The sequence below is a fragment of the Lathamus discolor genome, chromosome 1 (assembly GCF_037157495.1).
Source record: "Lathamus discolor isolate bLatDis1 chromosome 1, bLatDis1.hap1, whole genome shotgun sequence".
Lineage (NCBI taxonomy): Eukaryota > Metazoa > Chordata > Aves > Psittaciformes > Psittacidae > Lathamus > Lathamus discolor.
Genome location: NC_088884.1, coordinates 101442393 through 101468879, shown reverse-complemented (window position 1 = coordinate 101468879; position 26487 = coordinate 101442393). Strand labels below are relative to the sequence as shown.

Below are 26487 nucleotides of genomic sequence, written 5' to 3'. Positions count from 1 at the left end.
TCTTGAAACAACTGAAACGTAAAAGTGTGAAGATACATTTGAAGTTCGCTTCATACTGGAAACTCAACAATTTAAAAATGGAGAAGACACTTCTTTTTCCCTTTCAAAAGTTAAAAAAAAAAGGGGGGGAGGGCAAAAAAAAAAAAAAAAAGCAGTATAAACCTTGTACTAACAAAAAAAAAATAATTCTTCTGAGTTTCAGGTGGAAAACACACTCCCATACAGCTCAGGAGACAAATGGGAAAGAGCCAACAAGAGGATCCACATCATGTTACTGGTTTGTCCTGCAAGGCACTGACAACTCATATGATTAGAGGGATTGGCAGCAGCCTCTGCTTCCCAGCTCTCAAAATGTAACCTCCTGCAGGCAGCAGCAAAGTCATTTACAAGGCTGTCTGTCAAGCTGGAAGTGGGATCTACTAAATCACATCAGTTATTCACACCTAAAGAATTCTCAGGACATTTGTTTTAAGCTGCTACTTTACAAGTGAATTAAGGAAAGTGCCAATGGAGGGAAATGCACATTCTCTACTGCAGTCCCTTCATTTACCACATATTTAAGAACAACAGGGCACCTGCTACATTCTGTATTTTATAGGCCATTCAGAAAAGCTTGATGGTCACAAATCAATTCAAACTGATGTAAATTTTGTAATTTACCTGGTTCTAGAAACAGAGAAATACTTTAGTTATTATTAAAATAACATTTTTTGTTCAAAATACTACAACAATTTTCAAAAAAAATGGTATTCAACTGTTACCTAAGAGGCAGTCACCTATTTTATTACATTCCTTATTACATTCAGTAGATTTTGGCAAGCCTGTCTTTGTGCAGAAGATGCAGCTTTGACAGAGGTGAGTAGCTAGCTCTGCACGTAGACCACTTCTTTAGTTTGTTTTTTTGGAACAAATATGAATCCCATTTTTTCTTCCTGGGAGTAAATGAATCAGGCTCCGCAAAGAATTTAGATACTGGTGTTTTCAGAAGAAAACACAAGAAGGACCAATAACCTGACCACTGTGGGTTTAATGTGTTTTAACACCTCCTTATGTTCCCTCTGGTTCAATTTGTCTTCTAATGTCTGCTGAACAGCGGCAGTGCTTCACAAGTGGCACAGGAAGACCACCCAGCTTCAAATCTGTTATCCAGGGCACTCTAAAGCTGAAAGACAACTGCAGAATGGAATGTGTAAGGAAGGATCTAACCCTGTTTCCACTTCTCAAACAAATACGCTGAAGCATAGATGTTTGTTAGAATAAGGTACAGCACCTAAACTCAAGAGGAAAATTTCTTACTGTCCTCTCAGAAAGGAAGGAATCGCTTAGACCTGAACACTGGCCAGGATCTCAGATAGCTTCTCTAAGTATTTCTTGTGGGCTAGCCCCAAGAATTTCAATCAAGAACTCTTAAGCCAGGTGGCTGTGCTTGGCATGCTGACTCCCTTGGCTCCACTGCACACAGCTAAGCATGTCGAGCGCTGCACACCAAGCCAAACTCATCAGCACAGGATCACGCTGTGGACAGGAGGCTCAAACGCGCGAGGGTTTCCCTCTTGATCATCGGTTCCACACTTTCAAATTAAGTTCTGCATATGTAACTGAACATGAGAAACCAAGGGTTTGGGCCAGTGGCCAAAATCCTGCCTAGATGCTCAAGGAACAGACTTGAAGAAGCAGAATGATTTTCCTCTACCATTCTTATCCAAGTTTAGGGACACTTCTTACTTTGCACTTCAAGATGATTTATACTGACACTTCCTATCACAGATTTCAAATAATCCTCAAGGAACACAATTTGCAGTAACTGAGTATCACCTGTCCAAAGATTAAGAGTTACAAACAAGTCAAAAGTGATATGGCATTTTCTACCTTTTTTTTTTTTTTACCCTGGCACATCTGAAACAAATCCAGGAAAGAATGCTTCTTTATCGGCACAAAATGAGTTCTCTCAGTTTTTAATACCCTCACCATATCCTGGCAGCTACACCACTCGAACCATTGGCCTAATCCCTCTCAGTTTACTTTCAGGAAAACATCTTAAAAGCATGGCTCCTTGCCTTCAGAAGTTTTCCACGATACCAAAGATGCAATACGCTTTTGAGAACACAGTGCCAGAGAGCTGCACTAGTGTTTTATCTGAGTGATTGGTATAGTTAATCACCCTACTAGTTATTTAGGGGGCTACACTACTAGATCTTCAGTTAAATGGAAGAAATTATATTATCAAAGTACTACATTACGAACATGTGTTAACGCAGTTGTTCAAGGAAAATAACGATTTCCGCATAAATCACAGCATACCTAACCACATATATACCACAGCATACACTCAACAATCAACACGAAAATTAAAAAACACCACCACATTTTAAGAGGCCAAAGAGACAGAACTGGTAACCAGCTCTGTCACCACAGAGCTGCAAGTCTGGTTAATTCCTGAACATACTTGAAATTTTGACAAAAGAGTATTTTCAGCAGCCTCTTCACAGACCACAAATGCCCATACACGTACATCGCCATGTTCAGATATGCAATTCACTGAAGCTCGGCTTGCAAAGCGCCAGTATAACGTGAAGTCGAGCCTTCTTTGCGAATTTAACACTGTAGCTTACTTTGGACTCGGCGCCGCCGAACACATAAGCCAGGCCCGCCCAAGAGACCGGGCAGATGCAACAGGCGCTACAAGAAGTTACCCGGGGCTGCAGCCGGCACTACCGCCGCTATATCCCTTGTCTTCTCTCCACAGCGAAGGGCTGGACAGGACCCACGTCCCCGGAGCGGCTGCTGGGGAACCCAAGGGAACGGCTGCAGACACCCGCTGCAACACTCACCGCAACAAAAGCGAGCGCCGCCGGCTCCAGGCGAAGCCCCAGGACGACGGGCCCCTGCCCGCCCCGCAGCACCCAGCGTCTCCCCCCGCGCCCCCCACTCACTTTTGGTGGCGGCGATCAGGTTTTTCCCGTCCTTGAGCAACTCCTTGATGAATTTATTAGTCTTCTCCAGCTCGGCCTCATGAGCTCTAACCCGCTCCCTAAACCAGGGGCTGTCCAGGTAGCAGTCGCTGAACTCCAGCGGCTGCAGCCCCATGGCTGCGCCGCGCCGGGGCTCGCCTCCCTGCGAACCTCCCCCAGCAGCGACCTCCTCAGCAGCCAAGACACAGGAGACGTCCCCGCGGCGGTGAAGCGCCTGCCGCGGCCACAAAGAGAGCAGCGGCGGCGGCGACTCCCCCCGCGTAGGGCTGGGCACGGGCGAAGGCGAACCGAGCTGCACCGCCCTCTCGCCTGTAAAGGGCGGAGCGGCGCAGCAAGGGAACACCCAGCTCCCGGCAGCTCCACCGGCACCCGCCCGCCCCGAGGTGGCTGTACAAGGCTATGCGGCGGGGGCCTAGTCCCTAGGAGAGCCGCTGTTAGCGCCGCCACACTTAGGCGCTACGGGCGTCCCCGTGTGAGAGGTGCGGCAGGTGCTCCCCCACGAGTCTCCGCGTCCCCCTCGGCGAGGTTCTGCTCGTTCGGCGTTGCTCGGCAGGCCCTGGCCAGGCGCAGTGCCATATGGTTGGGTGGAAAAGCCGCAGCGGCTTGCAGCAGCAGGCCGCGGGTTGCCTGTCCCTATTTGGCAGGGTGGGGAGGCCGCCGGGGTTGAGATGCCGCGGGTGGATGAGTCACCCCACGGAAACGGTGCAGGAAGGGGTAGAGCCCGCCTGCAGCGGAGGGGAGTACTGAGCAGCTTCATTCAGAGCCAGCCGTGGCGGTCTGCTGGTAGAGAAGGTGGCGTTGCTCACTTCTGCTCTAGTGCTTGGCTGGGAAGTACTAAGTAGGTACAACCTTGCCTCTGTATCTTCATTTAAGAAGCTAACACAAACGGTTCTCATGAACAAGTACTGCTGCAAGAGCAAGACTTTCAGAATCAGAACAGTTTGGGCTAGAACACCTTCCACTAGACCAGGCTGCTTAAAGAGAAGACTCTTGCTGAATTGTTCTGGTTAAGAACAGTGGGAAACTCGGAGGGAGGGCCGAGGAAAGCATATAATTATACTTCTGTATATATAAGTATATATATCTTAGCTATAATTTTGTGGGTTTAATAGTAGTGCAATTCTCAGTGATTTGGTAGATAGTGATAGACTTTTGTAGATCATTTGAGCTATATATTTCAGTCATTAATGTATGTCTGGATGTTTCCTTCAGGATTAACTTTATTTCATTTTCTGTGTTTTGGCAAGTTCAATGTTAGTTCCTGCTCCTTTTGAATCAAAAAGCTTTGTGTTAATTTAAATGTATTATTGTTATGCCCATAGTTAAGCCTAGTATGCACTGGCCAGAGAAACAAAATACAGCTATCTTTTCAAGCTATCTTTTAAAAAGCAGTACCTAAAATTTTCAGAAGTTGCTCGACACAAAGATAACTAGCACTGTTACTATCTACTGCCCTCTGTATGACCCCAGGTGCTGACCTGCAGAAGTTATGTTTGAAAATAGGTAGGGATTTTGGGAATCTCACTTAAAGTCACTCCTGTTTGTAGAATCAGTGCATCAGGTAGGATTTAATTTTGCCAACATTTAGGGTTTTTTTTAATAACTATCCACTAGAGAGTCTGCTTCAGAAACCAGACCAAGTGTTACCCACCTGACTGCCGTCACTGAGCTCAAGAACAGGATTTTGTGATCAAAGGCAAAGGTAGTGCTTTCATTGCTCACGTGGATGAGAAAAGTAAGGAAGCACAATTATGTAAAGAAAAGGACAGGCAGAGTGGAGCTGACCTGACATGCATGCCTGTAAGTAATTACTGTTCCTGAAAGTAGTCTTGAATGTGAGTGTGGCCTCTGACCAGCCGCTGCTTACAGGTGCAGATGACTTGTCTGAAATCATGGCAGGCCAGGAGGTGCTGTTGAGAGCAGATCCCAATTGTGCAGCTTTACTGATAGATCATGTTATCTGCTGTGATACTTATGTTCTGATATTATTTAACTGAGAAGCTACTATGCTACTCAAAACGCCTTTCAAAAAGAATTTTTTAAAACCCACCTTAAATAACAAACAATCCTTGTCTCTGTTTGGATTACTGGAGCGGCATTGCAAGAGTAAGTATGCCTTTCATGAATAGTTTGCTTGCTTTGTCCTGTAGTTGTCTTCAGGATTCAGATTGAATAATATTTTTCATGCTTGTTTATGGTTACTGCAATTTCCCTATCATAGTTGCACTGAAGTAAAGTAATTGGGTTGCATGCATTGTGTGGAGTGGCTTACATTCAAATTTAAAAAGAAATAAAATAAAAATTGAATGTTTAGGTTTGCCCTGAGTTTTTTAAATGGAAAAAAAACACCAGGTCTAAAATTTAGATTTGTCCTACCATGAGAGGCCTGTTAAGGAAATTGGCACACCTACTTCTATCGTGTGAAATGAAAATGTATTCCATTCTATCTGCAGCTAAAAGGAGCTATGATAGTCTAACAAGTACACGTGTACACATAACACTTTTCCCAGAATAAAAAGATTTAACTTGTATTTAAATAATAAAGCAAGGAAGCAAATTACTATTATGTTGTTATTCTACACTGTTTATCCAGTACTGGTATTCAGATAACATAGTGGTTGCCTACCACCAAAATTATTAAGTATATCTTTTCCTAAACCTGACCCTGAAATAAATTGTGATTTAAAAAAAAAAATAAATTAAAAACTGGGCAGAAATAACTACCCATTAATTTAAATAGACAAAAATTATGAGCAATAAAAGGAGTTATACTTCACTAATTAAGGCTAGAGGTGTTTTTTTATATCGGCAGTTCAGAAAATTATCTTTTCTGCCTTTCCTTGCTCAAGGTCATCAGATTTTACAGCCTCCTTGTAGCTTCTTTTGTAGACTATGGTAAAGGTTGACTGTGTGAAGCTCTGGCAACAGTCTGTGCATGTATTGTCTATTTATCTTTGCTTTTCCCTCAACATTCATTGCAGGCATGGTTTCAGAAAATGTGAAATGACTCTTCGTGTCATTTTATACAATAGGCACGCACCAGCATAGCACGTGTTTTGCTTCCTTATGTTCTTGTCTGGTCACCTCGACATCCTGATTTTCAGAAAATACTGTTCTGATCCATGGCTGATTGTATGTTATAGAAAGATGGGTTAGGAATTAGTAAATTTAGTTTTATTGACACTTTATTACAGAGCATTGATACCGGCTCCCACCATTTGTAGCAAGCAGCTGTGTTGATTTGCTAGCAACATCATTAGCAACAGCATCTCTCCCAAGGTATGGTAGTTTCTTCTCTTGTCTAAGCACTTTTATCTCCGTGAGGATAGAAGTCCTGTCATAGGTTTGTAGAAGCAAACTCAATAAACCTTCTAACTCCCATCTTGTGTGTGACTTGGCTTGCTTAATGTTAGGGTCTTATGTTCACGTGAGGTACTGCTAAGCTGCATGCTCTTCCTGCTCTCCCACGTCAAGGGTGCAAATAGAAACAAACTAATCTCTGACCACTTATGATGCAGACCAACATTATTTATTTATTCTACTGTAAATCAATTTGATGATTATTATGGCAATCATGTAGATCATTGGGTAAAATAGTCATTCCTTTCTGGTGCTCCTTTACAGCACAAGCTTTACCCAACAAACTGCTATAGTATGCAGCTGTATGCTCTTTCAATGTTACAAAGTTTAGGTTCTGTGACTGTTTTTTGGTGTTGTTTTGTTTTGTTTTTTTTTTTTTCCATGTGAAGCATCTATTTAAAAAGTTGTATGAGATTAACAAATACTCTTGCCAATTCCGAAGATTTTGAACTCACTTTTTACCAATCTTCTCCCACAAATGGGTCAAATTAGCACACCGTACTACTTCATTTATGATTGAAAATAGACACTATAAAGCGTTTAGGCTATCCATCTGGCATTTGCTCTAACAAAAAAAGTATACAGTTGAACAAGTTTGCTGAATCATGGTATTGGAAATAGTGGTTCATTACAGTGTTTGATACACTGCAGCTCACAGTCACAGGTGATAACTGCCTGTATGTTTGGGGTTTTCTCCCTCTCCGTAAGCCATAGGTGCTAATATTTTTCCCCACGCTATCGCCCTTTAGTTGGGCAGCATCGTTAAGCTAAATCCAGGGAATCTCGCTCCCTATCTGTAACCACCGCGAGGTCTCTGGGATACTGGCCGGGCTGCGGGCACACCCCTCAGCGGTCGCCTGCCAACTGCGGTAGCCGCCGGGGCGCATGCGCGATAATCTCTGCCCGGCTCTAAAATGGCGGCGTCGGCGGCGGCCGGGAGTGTGTGGCTGGTGTGTTCGGGAGCCCTGTTCCGTGCCGAGCAGGTGATGGCCCTGGGAGCTCTCGGCGCCCCGGTCTGGCCGCATGGGAAGACCCCCACCCTACCCTGCTGTTTTCCCTGAGCCGTGGCAGGGCGCTGGGGCTCGTCCTGTGAGTGGGGCAGTGTCTGCAGGGAGTGCGGCCTGGCAGGCTTTACCGCGGCCCCCTCGTTCTCCCTGTCCCGGGGCCCCTAAATCTGTACGGCAGGCGAGTTTGCGCTGCAGTCCCTGGTTTTGCATGCCCTTGAGTATGTTACTGGTGCTTGCTTGAGACGTGGCCGATGTCTGTTTGTTTTAAGGAAAATAAAAAGCCTAGTTGTGATGCCGCTGTGTTTCTTGCAGCCTTTCTCCATGTAACAGCTGAAGACGCGCGCAGTCTTCAGCTTTAGGATACATCTGAAAACCCGAAAGGCGATATTAGGCACTCCTATGTAAGTAAACGTTAAAAGTTGTAAAAATGTGCTTATTAATTCTCATAGCTCTTTCATGTTTTCTTAAGGGAAAAAGTAGTCATGTTGCCTTGTGTGAAATAAAATGTGAGCTCATCAGCTCTTTCTCTGGGAGGCTTTGATTTATGAAAACGCTGTTGTTGGAGTTTTGGCCTGCACATTTTGTGGTCGATCATAAAACTGTGTGCATGATGAGTGCATGAACTTCTGGTGTTCGTCCAGTATTTAGTCAGGGATGTGCTAAAATATGTATTATACAAATTAATTTTAAGTGAAGAAGTGCAAGCTTGCCCGGATTACCCTGGTCTAACATAAACATGATGCGTGCTTGACTTTTGAATGGTGGATGCTCATTTTGAAGGTGATGGAATTGTCAGTGGCATAGAGATTACCATGGTTTTGAATGCTTAGTACTTGGTCTAGAGGGAGGGTGATGTCTTTACTAATGTTAGTGAAAATTAAAATGTGTGCAACGTTTTTGGCCTACAGGATACACAACTATTTTTATTTTATTTTATTCTATTTAGGAAGAGCGAGTATTTGCAACTTTCATGATGCCCAACTCTAACTCTAAAATTCACAGAGGTGGTCAGGAAGCTGGCAGGCGGGAGCTGGTTTCCAGGTCTTTGCAGAGTGCTCAGCATTGCTTGGAGGACCAGGATTTTGGGACTGCATATGCTCACTATCTCCTGGTACTAAATCTAGCTCCCGAGTTAAAAACTAGTGTAAAAGTAAGTGTGCTTTGAATTGCTTTAAACACTTTCATTTACTGTATTCCTCTTGAGGCTTTCTGACACCTTTTGTGTTTTTTGATTTGTTGCATGTAACTGATTCTCCTGTTTAGTCTTCAAAATAGAAGTAGAAGGCATTAAAAATATAGTCAATAACTTGTTTAATAGGCTTTGTATGCCTGTGGGAAGGGAAGTGATACAGTTTTACTCTGTGTGTGTCAACTAAGTTTAATAAAAACAAGGCCTTATTAGTATTGGCTTGTAGTATAGTCTGCAGGCTCTTAATATACATATGCTGCTGGGTGGTGATATTTGAGAGCTTATTTCTGCTTCTTCAAGTGAGCCAGCTAATTTGGGATGATAGCAAACAATTCTATGCTGCTGCTTAGGGAAATGAGAGTGTTCAGGTGCATGTCAGGATACCTCTGGATGTTTTCAGGGCTTGGTTCCCTATTTCTGGTAACTACCAACAACTCAATGGTATGTGTTTTATTTTCTAGGAAACATTTCAGTTTACTCTTTTTAAATGGGCAGAAGAGCTAGATTCTCTGGCACGGATTCAAGATCTGTTTAACTGTTATGAGCAAGCACTTGAACTGTACCCAGATGATGAAGTGATATGTAATAGTATGGGAGAACATCTTTTCAGGTTTGTAGTAATGTATATGCAGTTTCTGTAAGGTTCACACTTAATATTGCATATTAACAAGGCCCAATTTAGCGGAGCAGATAAAAAGTGTTTAAAAGAAAATGCAAACATATGCTGTGTAGCGTGTACTGTTGGACTTCAAAACTGTCAGCTTAAAAGAGTAGCCAGTGTTCAAATGCATGTCATAGTCAGAGCATAAATGGGGAAAAAAAATTATCTATCTTTCCTGTTAGATCCCTGAGCACTGCTGCCTGTTAATACTGTTTTTTTAATGCTGGTTCTTCCTGAGGTCACATATAACAGACCCTTGAAATGAAGAAGCTGATCATGTGTATCCTGTGTAGGCTGTTCTTAAATGTTTGGAGCTTATGCTTTTATTTATTAATGTAAAGCATTCTTTTCCTGCTTTCTCTAAACATCCAAAGCATGGTGATTTATTGTTGCTCAGGGTTCCAAAATCTTCTGAGGTTGGAATTTAAGATTGAGATCGTAGGTCATGGATCCAGATAGTTTTAATTAGGTTCTCTTTTTTGTGATTACTTTGTTTTAAGGAACAATTCTCCCAGCATTGTACTAAAACATACATGTTTCTTGTATTTTATAGATTTCTGTTTTGTTCTTTCAGTGCCACCCGATTTGAGACTATCCTATAAGTATTATAAAAACTTGCTTCAGGTTCACAATTCAATTTTAAAAATTGCTACTTAATGCAAGCACTGACAAGTCAGAATTTGCTTGCTTTGAAGTATATCCAGTTAAATAGAATAAAACAGTTTGGGGGTTTGTAGCATTCTCTTGACTTGAAAATCTGTGAGACTGGATTGCAACTTGCTGATGTCTGTTGTTGCAGTAAGTTCTTGTAAAACCTGTTCTAATTTGTTGAAGGATATAGAGGAAGGCTGGTGCACATGATGGTATTTTTGGACTACCTTTGCATTTTAAAGTGATTTGATGTAGAGCTGTAATTCATTCTTTTTCAAAAGTTAGTATCAGTGTTTCTGAAGATAATCTAACTAAAGCAAAATATTTCCATTGTCTTTTAACTGATGTAAGACCTCTTTACAGACCCACAGATATTTACAAATATGTGACAGTTGAATGCATACTTTCTATTTGTCATTTTGACTATTAGAATGGGCTTTCGAGATGAAGCAGCTGGATATTTTCATAAAGCAGTGAAGCTTAATCCAGACTTCGCTGATGCAAAGGAGAATTTTTATCGTGTTGCAAACTGGCTTGTAGAACGCTGGCACTTCATCATGCTCAACGATACCAGGAGGAACCTTACTTACCTAAAAGCAATTGAGAATGCTGTCCACTCAGGGTGCAAATCTGTCCTTGATATTGGAACAGGAACAGGTATTTTGAGGTGTGTCAGAAGTGCATATTTAACATGAACTTAATAGAAGCATATTGTCTCTCAAAATCTGGTTGTTAGTGGGGGGAAAAAAAATACTTTCATGCCTTTTACTGAGACAGAACTTAAAGAAAACAAAGCTTTCAGATGTCAGTCTGGAGGTTAGTGTCTAGCAGTATTTTTTGAACCCCTGTTTTAAAATTGTTGCAGAAGATTTTTTGGCAATAGCTGCTGTATAATTACTGGTGTTGGTTTTGCAGTTGTAATGCTGTGTGTCCTATCTTTAAGTATTGAGTCTGGTATAAAGAGTGAATTTAGCATAGCTGGGGGAGTATCATTATGCTACCTCAATTTATTTATTTTTTTATGATAGCATATCAAGAGGATACTCATTTGTGCAGTATCAGTATTCACACAAGAGATACTAGTTCACTTAATGGTGATTTATAAACTTGAACTGTTTTCTCAGAATGTGAAGCAGATGCAGAAATAGGACTTAATAAAATTCAGTATATTGTCATGCTTTCCCCTCCAGTTTGAATCATTTTAAGTAAAAGCCTGGATTCTTGTTTTTTTTTCAGTATGTTTGCAAAAAAGGCAGGAGCATCCCTTGTCTATGCCTGTGAGTTGTCAAAGACGATGTATGAACTAGCCCGTGATGTGGTGGCAGCAAATAATATGGAAAGAAAGATCAAACTTCTGCATTTGAAGTCACTCGATATAGAAATTCCAAAGCACATACCTGAAAGGTACATTGTAACTTACTATTGTGATTTTTATTTGCTCTTGATTTCAAGAAGATAGAAAATACCCTGTGATCTAAACAAGAAGTAACTTTGCCTATTGCTCATAGTGTGAGAAGCTTCTCTGTATGTTTTAGATTTTTATAGAGCATGATAACATGTTCTTTAGATCATACTAATTTCTGTTGTAGATCAACAGTGTCAGAAATTAAGGAGTTAAATTCTGTGATGTTGGAAGCTTTGGGGCAAATGCATTTGCAATTATATTGCAGCAATAGGAAGAGAAAAATTAGATTAATACATTGTAAAAATAATTTTAACACTCTTTTATACTTAGCAACTTTGGCTTCTGCAGCCCATGAATAGGGTGGAGGTATGTAACGGCCTGCAAAGTAAGACTGTTTCTGGGGCATTCCACATCCTGCAACTCCATCTCAACTTCTGTGTGTGTCAGGGAGATCTGAAGTTGCAGATTGTTTCCCTCTTCTGATCAGGCATTGAGGGAAAACCTCCCCTTTCCAGTATCCCATAAGGAGAGTGCTACTTCAGAGGTGAGGAAGTGCCACATGATGTATGTAGTTTGCATCTGGAAGGCTGGTCATGGCTGGGCTGACTCGAACTGTGAATGTCAGCACCCTACCACATTGCAATTTGTCCTGTGAGAATAGGTTTGTGTTTCTATATACGTATCTGTGCATCTGTCTGCATAGCAGATACCCATGTGCTTTGGAAAACAAAGTAGCTGATTTTTCCAATGTTGAATAGTGTCTTCTAAAGCACAGTAATGCATACTGGGTCAAATGAGCAGCTTGGAATTGCTCTTGGCAAATTAGAATTTGATCAGTGTAACAGCTGTCAGCATACATGATCCAGGCTTTCTATGCTACCCTGCTCCTCGTTGCTCACTGTTCAGTTCAGCAGGAGTTCTTCAGGAGGATCTGTAAATTTCTAGCAGGTAGAGATCTGAGGGTTTTTCGACTTGGTTTGGTACATGTGAAGACTGGTTTATCATTTCAGCTTGCCACCACAAGGTATGCAGATTAAATGAGGGAAGGAAACAATCAATTTTATTTCTAATTGCTAACACAGTGTCTGGTGATGGTACAGGCTCATAATCTGATATGATGAAGCTCCATTGGTTTAGCGTGCTAGTCAAGCCTTGTCTCAATTATGTCAGCTGAAGTAATTGGTTTCTTAGTGTATAGGATGAGTTACTGGATTTCACCTGTCAGGAGTAAATTGTTCAGGAAATGCCTTGCCATGCTACATGTGTTTTAGTTTAAATCCAAAGGGTATAGGACAGTAGCGTCTGGTAGTCTGTGTAATAATTTGTGATTTTAATTACAGTTTGTGTTTGGGGTTTTTTTAAATTCTTTTTTAACATGCATGCTTGGATGTATATTCTTGCACAAGATGTAGACAAAATATGTGTTCTGCAGTATCACTGGCTGTGTGCCCAGGCTGCAACATCTTCCTGTTTTGGCTAGATTCTTCCCACACAATTTATTTAGAAATGTTGAACAAAAACCTGTATGGTAAACCCTTGCACAGTATTTATTCTCTTGTATCAGCATCTTGAGTAACTTCTAACAAATCAAAGCATGTCATTTGTTGGAAGAATTAAGTTGCCTATCTGTATTGAAACTTCAGAACACTGGTAGAAGTTTTGCTCTGAGTTCACGTTGATGCGATAGGGGTTTTTTTCTTTAAAAGAATAATTGTTAACAGGAATGTGTGTTACACAGTGTATTTTGTGGTGCTCTTTTTCTTATCTAGAGTTTCACTGGTTGTCACAGAAACAGTTGATGCTGGTTTATTTGGAGAAGGAATTGTGGAGAGCTTGATACATGCTTGGGAACATTTGCTTTTACAACCAAAGGTGGGTGATGTGGGTATATACATATAAATAGGATTCCTGTTTTGTTTGGTAGATATTAGTGTGTGTGCATGTGCCTGCATTCACAGAAATACATGAATGAGGAACAATTGTCCTGTAAATATTTTATGCATATTGGTATTTTAAAAATGGGTGGTCTGGGTTTGTTCAGTGAATTTGATTTTGATGAACGCAGTGAGGCAACTCCATGCGTTTTACTTCTGTGAGCTTGTCTTCTGGGCAGGCAGGTAGTCGCAGTGCATGTTTCCCTAGTAAAACCTTCTATCATGCAGACATGTGTCACTCCTGATCACTGTTCATTCCTTCCCCATCAGCCCCCATCTTCGCCATCCTCCTGCTAGCAAATAACACCAAAGGGGTTTGTGTGTATTTTAAAGGCACTGTTTTCATGAAATCATGATTACAACCTGGTCATTTTGAGATATCAACTAGTAACCAAAAGTTGTCGGTCTAAGCAGAAAATGGTACATTACAGTAGAATTATTCTCATCGTAACACTAGGGAACAGTCAGTTATAATATACTAAATATACCGTATGTTTATGCTCTTTATTTTTGCTAACTTTGAACTTTTTTTGGAAGACTGAACAATTCTGCTGGGTCTTGGATTTTGCTTTGTGTTTGGCATTTTAACTAGCATATGTTAAGCAACCTCTGTTAGGCCTTACGAAATAGAAGGACTTACCTTTTGTTTTGATGTTGCCTTGATTCCAACTAATTTTTAAGTCTTAGCTGGCTGAAACCTTTCGTGTTCTATCGAACTGCAACTTATGACCTCTAGTGTTAAGTGTAGGAATGACGCATTAAGGAAGGGTCCTCAAATGTTTCAATATATTCTAGCAGGATACTAATTAAAAAACACTTCTAGAATTACACAGAGGAAGTAGAGACTGAAAAGTATCTGATGCATAGATATATTAAAACACCGTATTTAAGAAACTCCTTAAATGGTCAGCTGGAATGACAAAGACCAGAAACTTTACTAGTCACCAATAACTTTCTGATGTTTTAACTGTAATCTTGAATGGCTTATTAATTATTTTTAATTAATTAATTAACCTAGGGTTTGCAGTAATGGTAGAAATTGATCTGTCTCATTGCATGTTGTTGCTTATGTTTCACAGCCTAAAAATCAAGATTTCAGTACTGGAGACTATGGCAGAGTTATTCCTGCAAGTGCTACAATATTTGGGATGGCAGTAGAATGCAAAGAGATACGTAGACATCACAGGTATATTTAAACTCCAGCACAGTTTGAACCCATAATTGTTACCTGGGAAGAAAGACCAGTGGTTTCTATTGAGGATTTTTTGTGTATTGTTCTCTTTATTGTTTGAATGGCTGTTTATCTGTTTCACTAAAAAGATTTCTGTTCTCACACTCCTTCCCCCATCCTAGCCCCCTTGTGGTTCGGACTTTCTGGATACTTAATCAGAAATACTTGATTTTCAGTTATGCCGGCATACATGCTGTTAACGTATACTAAAGACATTTAATTCTTTAAAAATAAAATTACTTCTTAATTTCTGTATTGGAGATTCTTGGATTATCACTTGGCCTTTATCCTCATTTTACTTTCTTTATAATCCTGCTCTATACCTTGCTGCTGGATGTAACCCTTTCAGAAGATGAGGATAGGGTTTTGTAAAGCTAAAGTGTTAACCCCACCTAGCATTATCTTTCTGAATGTGTGCCTTGCCTAATTCTCAGCTAGCATACAGTAGGGTTTCTTTGCCTGGACTGTTCTGACTGTGTATCAGTTATTTTGATAGTAATTTTTATTCTCATCTTCTAACACAGTATCACTGCATGGAGGCAGTCTCTGCCTGAGAGGCTAGCACTTGATGTATTTTGTTCAGGATTTATTGGAGATCAAAGAAAACAGTAACTTTTGCAAGAGCTTCAGAGTACTGAATGGAAAGTAGCCAGGCTGCATCAGTGCTATTTCTAATGCAGTAGATCTGGACAATAGCCAGAAAGAGACTGAAGTTCCCATAGTTGATGAGCATAGAAGAGCCTCCTTTTAGAAGTTAATTATTCATCAGTCGTAAGGTAGGATTTTGCCTTAAAACATGGCATGATTTTTCAGGGTGAAAATTAATGTGCTGTAAAGTTTGGATTGTTGAATTAACAGTCTGTTCTAATAGTATAGCTTAAGGTCAGGTGGCTGGTAGGACTGAAATGATTCCCACAAGTTAATTATATACTATAGGAAGAAAAATGTCACTTAGTTTTTCTGCCTTTATAGTTTTGAGATCCCTTTTTTGCTCCAGTAAGAATGCTTGCCTTAAGTGTATTTTAACAAGTGCTATTAAGCTTTATGGAAAACACGTGGCTATTCTCAGATTTATGCTATACAGATCTCTGCATTATTCAAGTGTGCATGTCTCCACATTTCCTTAAGTGTGTTCATGATCTGCAGCAAAACTTTAGAATTTGGGTGTTGGTTTCTTCTTTGAACAGGATGCCTAGCGAAGCACTGATTCACTTTATTGAGGGAGGGAATCCCCTTTCACTCCAGTTGTTGATAATCTTGCATATTATCTATCTGTGGCTGAAACTATCATCTGTCCTTTTGTTTTAGTAATTTAAAGTTATACTGCATTTCCTGTGTGCTCTTTTTTTTTTTTTTTTTTTAATCCTAGGATATAGTGAAATTCTAGATAAACCATACCAGTTTTCTTGTAATTCTGTGTGCCAACTTTACAGCAAGTTTTGTGCTGGTTTGCTTCTTACTGTGGCTTCATTACCTGATGGTTTAGGGATAACTGTAATGTTTCTTTACTAGAGCTGGTGCTGCTTGTACTCATTGCTTGCATCTCCAAGAATGACTGTAGGGCCCAGCTCTGCTGTGGTGTTGTGTAATTTTTTTACTTCATTTTATTTTAGCTGTAATTTTCCTGGAATCATCCTGAATTTTCCTGAATCTCCTGAAGTCATTGCTCCCTCTTTGAGGCAGTTGTTTCACATCCATGTGAAATGTGTTTACTTTCAGAAGAATAAATCAACTGAAAAACTTGTGAGAAGATCTGAATTCTAGTAAGGATAAGTTTAGACTTCCACTGAAGTTTTAAGATACCAGAGTGTACTATATGTTGGTTTTCAAGTTGGAAATAGGTATCTTTTGAGAGTCGTATGCCACAGTAGAACAAAGTTCTAAGAGATCATAGGTGTGCTACATTAGTGCGTCTACATTTAGTAATTTTGAACAAAAATGCCAGAATATGGGTTCATTTACTAATTCAAGTTACTGTGAGAATTACAGTTTCAGGGTTTTTTAATGTTTAACTTTTAGTCAATTAGGTCCTGGAGAGAGGGGCAATGAAATGGCTCTACTTTTGTGCTGTATGTTGAAGCCAGGAGGGTTCATAAAAATATAATTGCTGACCTTTTCCACAATACAGTTCTTGTGCAGCAGCTGTTCTGTTTGGTTGTATTTCTTCTAAAATAATACATGGATTGAATTTCAAATGAAGGAGAAAAGTCTCATCCTTGTTGTTAGAATATCTAAGTTACTTCACTGAGCAGGTGAGAAGACTCGAATTACCGTATTTTTTAGTATGTTGTGAAGTACTTGCTAATTCATGCTTTCTATATGCCATATATGCTTTAATTGCTAGGGAATTGGCTCCGAAGATGGAACCTGGTATATTTTTGTATTTTAGCTATGCATAATTGACAGAATACATTTGCCTAAGAAGCCAGGATATGATAAGGGGCAACTTACTTGATTCTGCAGTTGGGAGCTTCAAGATGAGCATACCTGAGAACATTATCAGAGAGCCTGCCTGATCATACTTTGTTGTAGGGAGAGCTTTTGCAGGGAGAGAAGGTTCCTGTGAAAGGAATTCAGAATTTGAAGTAGCTCTAGAAATCGAATTTTAACTAGTTGTCATTTCAACTGCTGAGTGATAGATTTCACTGTAAGAATGCAGATGTGCTTGATAGCTGTCATTGAAATGGGAAGCGTGAAGTCCTTCACAGGCAGATACACTTTTTTCAGGATAATCTGAAGTGTGGCTTGTGCAAGACTTGTGTAACTTCCTGACCCATACTTTGAAAATAAGAATATACCTTAAGTCCTCAAACCTAAGAGACTGGCAGTGTATGTAATTGATTTAAAGCAGTTACAGCATTCTTTGAAGTTTTTTGGCTCTTTCTAGAAATGTAACTGATCTTCTGTCTTAGAAGAGAGGATGCATGTATTCTGAGTTGTCAAAGCCTTTTGCCTAGAAATCTATGCTGGGACATTCTTTGCAGCTCTGTAATTATGAGAAATACCTTACTCTGCATAGATTGTGTTTGAAAAATATATAGAAGTAATGCAAAATGAAAGTCAGAGACTCAAAAAATGCATTGTCCTATTGTATATCTGTCTTTGTTCTGACTATTCTGCTCATCTGAAAGAAACACCCTTGTTACCTTTCTAATGCAGCAGCAGAAGAAAAGCTTTATTTGTTCTTATTATCACAGGGTATATTCTCTCTCATTCTCTGTGAAGACCCAGTGAATTGTACTTAAGGAAACAAAAGTCTGTGGCCTTTGACAAAGGACACACAGCACTTTTTTTTCAGTTCCTACTGACAGCATTCAGTTCTGATTCTTGAAAGTGTTGTGCATTTTCTGTGCTGTAAAGCTTTTCTGAACATAATAAAAACCCCACAGAATTGTTTTATTAAATCTTTTATTATCTCTTCTATTCTTACACTCTGTGTTTAGAAATACTTATGAAGCCTGGGAAGATTTTTATTATTTTGTTTTTTAAAGTATTTGAAGTTTTGTTTCTTCCTTTTTTCCCTTTTACACCCAGGGTGGGGATGCAAGAAATTGCTGGTGTGCGCTTGTCAAATTCAGTGCAGTTCTTTAGTCCAACATACGCTTCTGCTGGTTCAGAGGAGACTGTCGAACCTTACACCACTGAGAAGCTCAGTCGTATTCCTGGAGGCTACGTACCTCTGACAGAACCCTGTCAGGTAATGACAGTGGATTTCAACAATCTTCAGGTGATGATTCTTTTTCTATGTCCTTTAAGTAATCTATTTACGAATGACAGACCCATATGTTATGTAGTTTCTGGGTTCAGTTTCAGAACAGTTTGCAAGTGCGAAGTTGGCAGATCTGCAGTGAAATCCTCTGCTGATTTTGGTATTTGTCTGGTCATGTGGTGATGTGAGTCACCAGATGACAGTCTCTGAGGTCTTGAAGGTGGAGTTTTTTGTTTGTTCGTCATCGTTTAGTTCCCTAAACTAGCTCACCCTAGGATCAAACAACTGCCAGCCTTGCTACAGAGAGGGGAAGGAAGGATGCAGTAGACCCATCTTTAATGATTTATGCAGTTGTGAAGCTGACTTAATTTATTCCTCCAGAGTATTCAATAAGCTCTTGAAGACAAAAGTAAGGATGTCATTTACATCTGGCATAAAAATGTTTGCAAGTGTGGATGGATAAAGGTACAAGAGAGGGGAGATGAAGAAATTATCCTGTTCAGCCAGCTTGATTCTGCCTTTCAGCTCCTTTGACATCTTACAGTATTTCTGTAATATCGCATTTTAAAATATGGTGGCATTATTTTGTGTATTTTTCACAAAATATGTTTGTATGGGTGTATTGAACAGGCCTGAACTGTAAGGCAGGTACCTCAGCCACTTTCAGCTGAGCATGCTAAAAATATGGTACATTGATCTGTGGTGTGTTTCTTTCTCATTGACCTGTGGTGAGGAGTTAGCATTGAGTCAGAGCTTAAAATAGATTCTGTTATATAAATGAAATTATTCTTGGCTTCTGCTTGGCCAGGAATTGCAGTCTTTCTGAATCAATAGCTTTTCCTAGTTGGCTTGTCTGACATTCTGAGATTAAAAATGAAATAAGACAAGGCTCTTCAGTACACTACTGGGAGCAATATCTCTGTGACCTAATGTTGCTTCTGCTTCTAGCATCAATAAGAAACTGTTACTGTTATATGAGATGCCTACTCTTAAGCATCTGCAGGCTGGCAGACAACTAAAGGTAATTTTAAGGAGTAAAGAACGGTGTTACTTTTCAAACCATCTTTCAGAAATGCTCCTTTGAAGTTTCAGTTAGACTAATGGAGTGTTCCTGTCATGAAATTGCAAGATACCAGTAAAGGGAAGAAATGCAGTTAATTTATTTGGAATCATTGGTTACTGTTTGTAGTGACTTTTTCAGTGAGCAAATACGGCAGTTTGAAACACAGGTAAGTTACTTTCAACCTGGGGATGTTTGATCTTTTTAGTTTTGTCATGGCTACACCTGGATTTTCAGTTGGTGCACATAAAAAATAGAAAACTTGTGCTGTTATTAGAATAATAATAATAAAAAAAACCCCAACAACCTGCTGTATTTACAAAAAGTAATAGAATTACCTACTAAAGATTGAAATTGAGATCAGAAATCACTTAGTACTAGGAAGGTAGTTTCAAATACCCTTTTTCTATGCTTGTATTTCAAAGAATTAGAGGGATGTGGCATTTATTCTGCTTGTACTAACTATCCAGACCTAAATTGACAAAACTGAAAAGAAGACTTAAAATACAGTACAATGGTATCTCTCAAACCAAGTTGTTGGAGGCTTCAGAGGCATTAACATAGATCAAAGAAACAATAAGTTGAAATTCAAAAGGCAGCCTGAGTTATGCTGAGTACTTTATTAGTGCTATTATTAGCAGCAGCAGCTCGGTTTCTCCCAGGCAGGGGAATGAGATGTGGCTGTAATTACAGACACTCACACCTAGTCAGGTACTACCTGTGTGCGTGTTTGCTGGCAGCAGATTGGTGCTGCTGGGAGTGGAAGTGAGTGTTTACCTCAGCAGCTGGTAATTAAAGCTCAGTCTCACTTTCAGGCCCTAAAGAAACCGTGCTCTTGCCAAGAATTACAGATACTGGCTGTTTCTGATTTTCATGAGAAGTTACTGTGTGGAGTATTTGAGAAACTGTGGTTCAAGACATAGGAAATTTGGTAATTGCTTTTTTCCTGTAATTTTTCCTTCTGTTTGTAGTACCATTAATTTTTTTATTTTTTTTTAATACAAACTATCTTTTTCTATATTCAGAAGGCATATGTGGCATAGCATCATTATGGGGTTTTTACTGCCTGTTCCTGCATCATAGCTTTATTTTCTTTTGCTGTCTCTTAAACTACACCCGACAAATTGGCATCATGATGTGCTAGAGCTGTTTGAGTCTGTAATTGTCATAAATAGTAGAAAAACTTTTATGTGGTGGACAAATGTGAGGAGTCAAAATGAGATAAGCAGCATGGTAGAGAGGAGGAAAGCTGAAATAACTGCACTCAAGTGGGCTTTTTAAGTCTCGTGTATGACTTAATGGGATAGGGATATAGCACTACAGTTACTAGGACAGGTGGATGAGAACCTTGCACCTACTGCTTTTGAGGAATAATCAAGAAGAGTATTTTTTGATATCAAATACACTTCTAAACAGCTATAACTCCCCAGAAACTGAGAAACAGATGCATGTTTGTGCTTGTGCTGTCTTGCTTCAAGAGGCTTACTACCAGTAAAGCTTCAACTTACTATTCCACCTCTCCAGATGAAGATGTACAGGAAAAAATGACAGAAGGAAAGCACTTTTATTGAAGAACTTTCTTGCTATGAACTTTATTAGCATTCAGTAATTTTAACATGTGCATTGTTCAGCTATTTGTCAATTGTGAGAAGAGTGGTAGCCCAACTCTTGGAGAACACAGAATGTGAATAAAGGGCAGGGGAGATAAAAACTGCATCATGTGAGAGCTACTCATGTTCTTAGATTGGAACTTCTCTTTTGTCCTGTGTATTTTAGGATTGAAACTTAGAGAGGACATAAGCAGATCAGAAAGCTGATGAATGTTTAGGAAAGGCTGTTACGAAGCAGAAGGTTGTGACTCAGAGAATCTTTGGTCCCTTGTGCATGACCTCCTGTTCATTAGTTTATGCCAAAACCATCTGAGACATTAAAGCTGGGCCTTTTGTGTGGTTCATGGTGGTAGCAGAAGACAATTACTGAGGAGCATAAATTTTACCTGGAAGAAGACATAATTCCTGGTACGTATTCAAAACTTTTTTAGGAGCACTGGAGAGCTGATAACCTGATCCCGCTGGGGAAGATCGTGGCTCTTCCCAGTAGTGAAATTGTACGTGCCCGAGCTTCTCCATAAAGCCTGTAGGCCCTGATAGAGCAAATACCCTCAGACTCAGTGTTTTTATAATGATTTTGCTGAGCCTCTGTTCGAGTGAATTCAGTGCTTGTTCTTACATTATTTCTAGAACTGACTGAACACAGGTTCTAAGTGAAGCATGTGCCTAAGCATTGGCACATTGAATCCAGCCCAAAAGACTGGCTCTAGTTTTATTACTTCTCATAAGGCAAGCCTTGCCAGGCTGAAGCCTTTCTTGCAGTTTTCAGTGTTTTTAAATACATACGTTCTTGGATGTAGGCATGTTTGCTTTAATAGCTGATGGATGTGGGTTAGTCATGTGGGTAATTGCACTTGTGTTTGGGAAGAGAGTTCCTATACTATTGACTAATGATAATAATTGGTATTGTAGTGGCTTGTTAACAACATTTTTCTTAGGTGCCCTCATGGATTGGTGTAGAAACTTACATGATCCAGTGTAAGAAAAGACTCTCTTCTGTTTACAGAAAGAAACTGACGCTTTTTCTCTCTTTCCGCTTTGGTCAGGAGCTGAAAAGCCTTGCGGCTAGAAAGCCCTGGAAGCTCAGCCTGCCAGTCACTAAAGGAGGAATACTAGATGCTGTTGTGGTGTGGTTTGTGCTACAGCTTGATGATGAGCATGCTCTATCTACAAGTCCCAGTGAGGAAACTTGCTGGGAGCAGGCAGTCTATCCTGTGCAAGGCCTCCCTGGTATGTCCACTGTTGTGGTACATTAACTTGGTTTCATTTTGGTTTTGAGATAGTTACCTCAGAGGTTAGGTAGTGGCAGCAAATAGGTTTTGGAGAAGTTCAAGAGCAAGTAGCTGTGAGGTGGTTCCTTATCATGTTTGTGGGCTGTAATGCACAGTCCCTGCATCAGGGCTTATTTGCTTCACAGCAGAGCCCCACAAATAAGGGGCCTGCTTAAGATCTATGAGAGAGGTTTTCATTAAGTTGTTTTCATTTCTATACTAAATGAAATGCATTGTGGAGTAACTCCAAAAAGTGGGGCTACTGACTGTCTCTACTTGGGAAGATGTGAAAGGGAGGTGAGGTAGGAATTGCTCCCTGCTCCTGCCCTTCCAAGCCAAGCCAATGTGATACAGGAAGTATTAAAATGTAAATGTTTAGTTTCTTTCATTTTAAAGCAGAAGGAATTTATTTCCCAGTTCTTGTTCCACTCTGCTGTTGATAGAACACTTGAAGTAGTACCTGTTTGTCATAGAAAGGCTTATTTTGAGAGTAAATGGATTTTTGCCTAGTGTGGGACAGTTTAAGGCAAATTTTAACACACAGTTGCATATCTTGGCTTGTAGGCTACAGACTAGAAAAGTTCTTTCATACACACTGGTAATATCTAATCAATGAATGAGGGAATACTCTTGTTTGTTTTTGTTAATTTAAGCACTGTATGGCTGCATCCCTGCTATTTGCTGTTAAGTAACTGACACAACTTCTTTGTGCTGTTTTGCCAAGATTATTCTGTGAAGACTGGAGATACAGTGCTGATGGAAGTGTGCTGCCAAGACTGCTACTTGAAGATCCAAAAGATTTCTTCTTTGTCTTCCGAGTGTGGAATGGACTTCAGTGACAGGGACGACACACTGAGTTTGGGCAATGAGGCTGAGCTGTGTGATGCCCTGGCTGGCCTTCAGACAACCAGTAAACAGGATGGCAATGCTCAAGTGTGTGTGCTGGAATCCACAGAAATAGCCCTGCTGAACAATGTACTGTACCACAAGTGCTTTAAAGCTGCCATGGACAAAGTGCTGTCGGCATTAAATCCCAGTAAGGATTCACAGTCCATGGATGTTGATGGACATGGCAGTGGGATGAACCTCCAAGAGAATCAAAACAAGAGCTTTCTAGATGCGGCTCCTGATCCTTTGTATGTTTTAGATGTATCTGAAGGCTTCTCCATCCTGCCGATTATAGCTGGCAAACTTGGACCAGTTAGAGCCTACAGCTCTGTTGAGAAAGAACAGCATCAGGCAGCACTTAATGTAATTTCAGAAGCTAACCATTTTCCTAAGGAAACATTAGAGTTTTGGCTCAGCCACTTGGAAGATGAAAGTGTGGTGCTACAGAGACCCAAATCGGACAAATTGTGGAGTATTATTATCTTGGATGTTATAGAGACATCAGGTTTAATCCAGCAGGAGGTGATGGAAAAGGCTGCAATATCCAGGTACAGTATAAATGGACAGAAGTATTCCTAGGAACACTATCTATTAACTACTATCTAGTTAATATTAGTACTATCTAGTAGCTATGTGAAAACTTTTAAAAACAGTAATTTTAACTGTGAAATTACTGCTGTGTTGGTTCTATAGAGCAGGAAAAGCTTTTGTTCTGAAGGGATTGAACTTCCCAGAGTGTCTCTGGTGTGACTATTGCATACATGTATCTTTTACAAAAAGTGTCAAGATCTCACTTTCATATTGTGTATGCAGGAATATGAATGGAAAAGCTTATTCCCAAGAGAAGTTCCCAGGATAGACAGCACCTTAGTAATAACTGAGGTAGCATTTAGTATAAAGTTAGAAAAGCCCAGACCAATGTACATGTTAAGGTGGTCTTGGAACAGTGTGCAAGAATATAAGCACATGGTGTTAGAACAGCCAGGGAAGCAGCAGGAGAGTTGCTAGCTGTGGTAGGGGAGGGTGGGAAGGAGTGCAGAGCAAGAGGAATGAAGTAATGGAAATGGGTAGCAAAAGAAGTAAATGAGAAACAGGTTTATCCCCTTTTGTGGTGCCAGGGAATCTTCTCTGCTTGTCTTCTTGCTTAGTGATGGCAGAGTATTCCAGATGATTAATGTTCATTATCTTTTCAAAATTTTTGATGAATCTTTGGATTATTTGATTTTTTTCTTTGCTATAAGAACACATGGTAAACTGCTGACCTTTGTCATACACAAATCCGTGGGCGTGAAAATACATTCATTCAATAGCACATTACTGAGCTATCTGATTCCTATGAAGAGGTATGCTGTAGGAAAAGAAAACCTAAACCAACATCTTTTGAACTGGAGGTGTTTGATACTGTGCTGAAAGAAAGCTGCTGTCAGCAGTGTGATATTCTGCAGTAAGAGATCAAGCAAGGCTCAGCTGTTTTCTCAGGAAAAAGTGCTGTCTCCCATATTGCTGTCCATTTTAGTTCAACGCTTACAGAAGGGTGACTTAAATTCTCAGCAGGTTTTGTTTCCCTATGGTTATGCTATGCTGCCTCCTTATCCAGGGCCTCCCAACCTGATGTACTTCCTGACTTCCAGTTTTATTAGGCATTCCTGCCAGTTCTTCAGTATTAGATGCTGCTGCTATGAATAAATCTCACTGTCTTTATATTCAGATATCATAGAACCAGAGAAAGGCTTGGGTTGGAAGAAACCTTAAAGCTCATCCAGTTCCAATCCCCCTGCCATGGGCAGGGTCACCTTCTACCAGACCAGGTTGCTCAGGGCCCCCTCCAACCTGGTCTTGAACACTGCCAGGGATGGGGCAGCCACAGCTTCTCTGGGCAACCTGTGCCAGGGCCTCACCACATTCACAAGGAAGAATTATTCCTAAAATCTCATCTCAGTCTCCCCTTTGTCAGTTTAAAGCTATTTCCCTGTGTCCTGTCACTACGCAGTCTTGTAGAAAGTCCCTCTCCAGCTTTTGTGTAGGCCCCCTACAGGTACTGGACTATCACTGTTTCCAGTATGGGCACTGACAACAAATTACTTAGGTTCCATAGCTTAGCATTACATGACAAGTTTTCCTTTGATATGATATAGCTGTCTGGTCAAATGGGATCAAACTGAAATGCCTGTGAGTGCTTGACTTCAGAGGAAGGAGGAGTGTGCTTTCTTAAGTGTAGTTAATGTTTTAATTCCTTTTGATTGATGTGCTTTAGAGGTGAAATCTCTCTCTTTACAGGTGTTTACTTCACAGTGGAGGGAAGATTTTCCCACAGTATGTGTTGGTGTATGGGATGCTCGTAGAATCAGAGTCTCTGTTACTGGAGAGTGCTGTTCAAGGAACAGAACCGACTCTTGGGTTTAACATAGCCCCGTTCATCAACCAGTTCAAGGTATGAAGTTGGTGGGTGTCTTACAAACACAGTTTCAAAGCCTGCAGGTATCCAGCTTTTTAGTTTGGGTATCAACTACAAGAGAACTGAAGAGCTGAAACTCTTTTTTACTGTTGAAGTTGTGTTGTGTGACCAGACAGGACCTTGAGATAAACTAAATTGGGTAGCATTTGTTTTAGAACTGGCGTGGGAGAAGCTTTGAGTAATGAAAGATGCGGAAGAGTGACTGTGCTGTTACAATCTCTTTCACCACCTTGTGTCCTAACAGTCATGTTTCAAAAGGGATTAAAAGGGTGTGGTTTGCATTTGGACTGTCTCCTACAGGGATTACAGTAATTCCTAGAAACTTCTGCATTCTGATAATTTTTGCACATTTTAATGGCTGATGCCTAATGTTATGGTCTGTACTTTTAGGTACCCGTTCGTGTGTATTTGGATCTCTCCACATTACCATGTGTACCCTTGAGCAAGCCAGCAGAGCTGTTAAGGCTCGATCTCATGAACCCTCTGTTAAACAACTCCAGCAGAGAGGTCAAGGTGAGTTGTTCATATATGAAGTTAGAAGTGCTTGTAATTGTTGTCCTGCAGAGCTGCTCATTCATTGCTCACCTTGGCTGAAAAATGTCAATACAGAATTTACTTGGCTGCAAGTATCTCTGAAATGGACTGAAATGGTTTGAACTACTTTATTTTCTTACTTCTTTGAAAAAGGGGTAAATGATTAAATTAATACTTTAAATATTTTCAGGTACAAATTTGTAAGTCTGGCCAAGTCACTGCAATTCCCTTCTGGTATCACATATATCTTGATGAAGACCATAGCTTGAATACATCTGATGAGTCCTCACACTGGAAACAAGCTGCAGTTGTTCTTGATGAGCCACTAGAAGTTCAGGTTGGAGATGAACTTATGCTTGATGTTCAACACCATAAGAGCAATATTTGTATTACAGTTAAAAGGTGAAGAATGTAAATCAACTTGTGGTTAATTACCTATGCAGAAATAGAGTGTTCCTAACATCACTGATGTTAATTTATATTAAATTTTATTCTGATCAAAAAGGTTCTTGTGTTGCTTTCATAGATATTTTGCTATCCTTATGGTGCA

At 40.2% G+C, this 26487-nt stretch overlaps 2 protein-coding genes across 6 annotated transcripts in view; one reads left to right on the top strand and one right to left on the bottom strand.

Annotated features, from left to right (window-relative positions):
- Positions 1 to 3275, bottom strand: part of ARHGAP10 (Rho GTPase activating protein 10) — a 154392-nt gene extending 151117 nt beyond the window's left edge. For both annotated transcript variants that reach the window (XM_065688430.1, XM_065688436.1), the window contains exon 1: positions 2934 to 3275. In XM_065688430.1, coding sequence (XP_065544502.1) covers positions 2934 to 3087 — 154 coding nt within the window. In that variant the 5' untranslated portion in view covers positions 3088 to 3275. The remainder of the gene's footprint in view (positions 1 to 2933) is intronic.
- A 239-nt stretch (positions 3276 to 3514) lies between these two features.
- Positions 3515 to 26441, top strand: PRMT9 (protein arginine methyltransferase 9). Of its 4 annotated transcripts, none has more exons than XM_065688418.1 (14): positions 3515 to 3536; positions 7652 to 7740; positions 8286 to 8489; positions 8990 to 9138; positions 10271 to 10507; positions 11077 to 11244; positions 13015 to 13117; positions 14259 to 14365; positions 17945 to 18137; positions 21836 to 22019; positions 22785 to 23496; positions 25226 to 25379; positions 25794 to 25916; positions 26128 to 26441. In XM_065688418.1, exons 3-14 carry the CDS (start codon positions 8310 to 8312, stop codon positions 26341 to 26343), a joined length of 2526 nt encoding a protein of 841 aa, XP_065544490.1. In that variant the 5' UTR covers positions 3515 to 3536; positions 7652 to 7740; positions 8286 to 8309; the 3' UTR covers positions 26344 to 26441. The 4 variants fall into 4 exon arrangements, with proteins under 4 accessions (XP_065544490.1, XP_065544476.1, XP_065544468.1 ...); XM_065688404.1 differs by lacking the exon at positions 3515 to 3536 and adding an exon at positions 6156 to 6251; XM_065688396.1 differs by lacking the exon at positions 3515 to 3536 and adding an exon at positions 7208 to 7315.
- Positions 26442 to 26487: the final 46 nt, after the last annotated feature.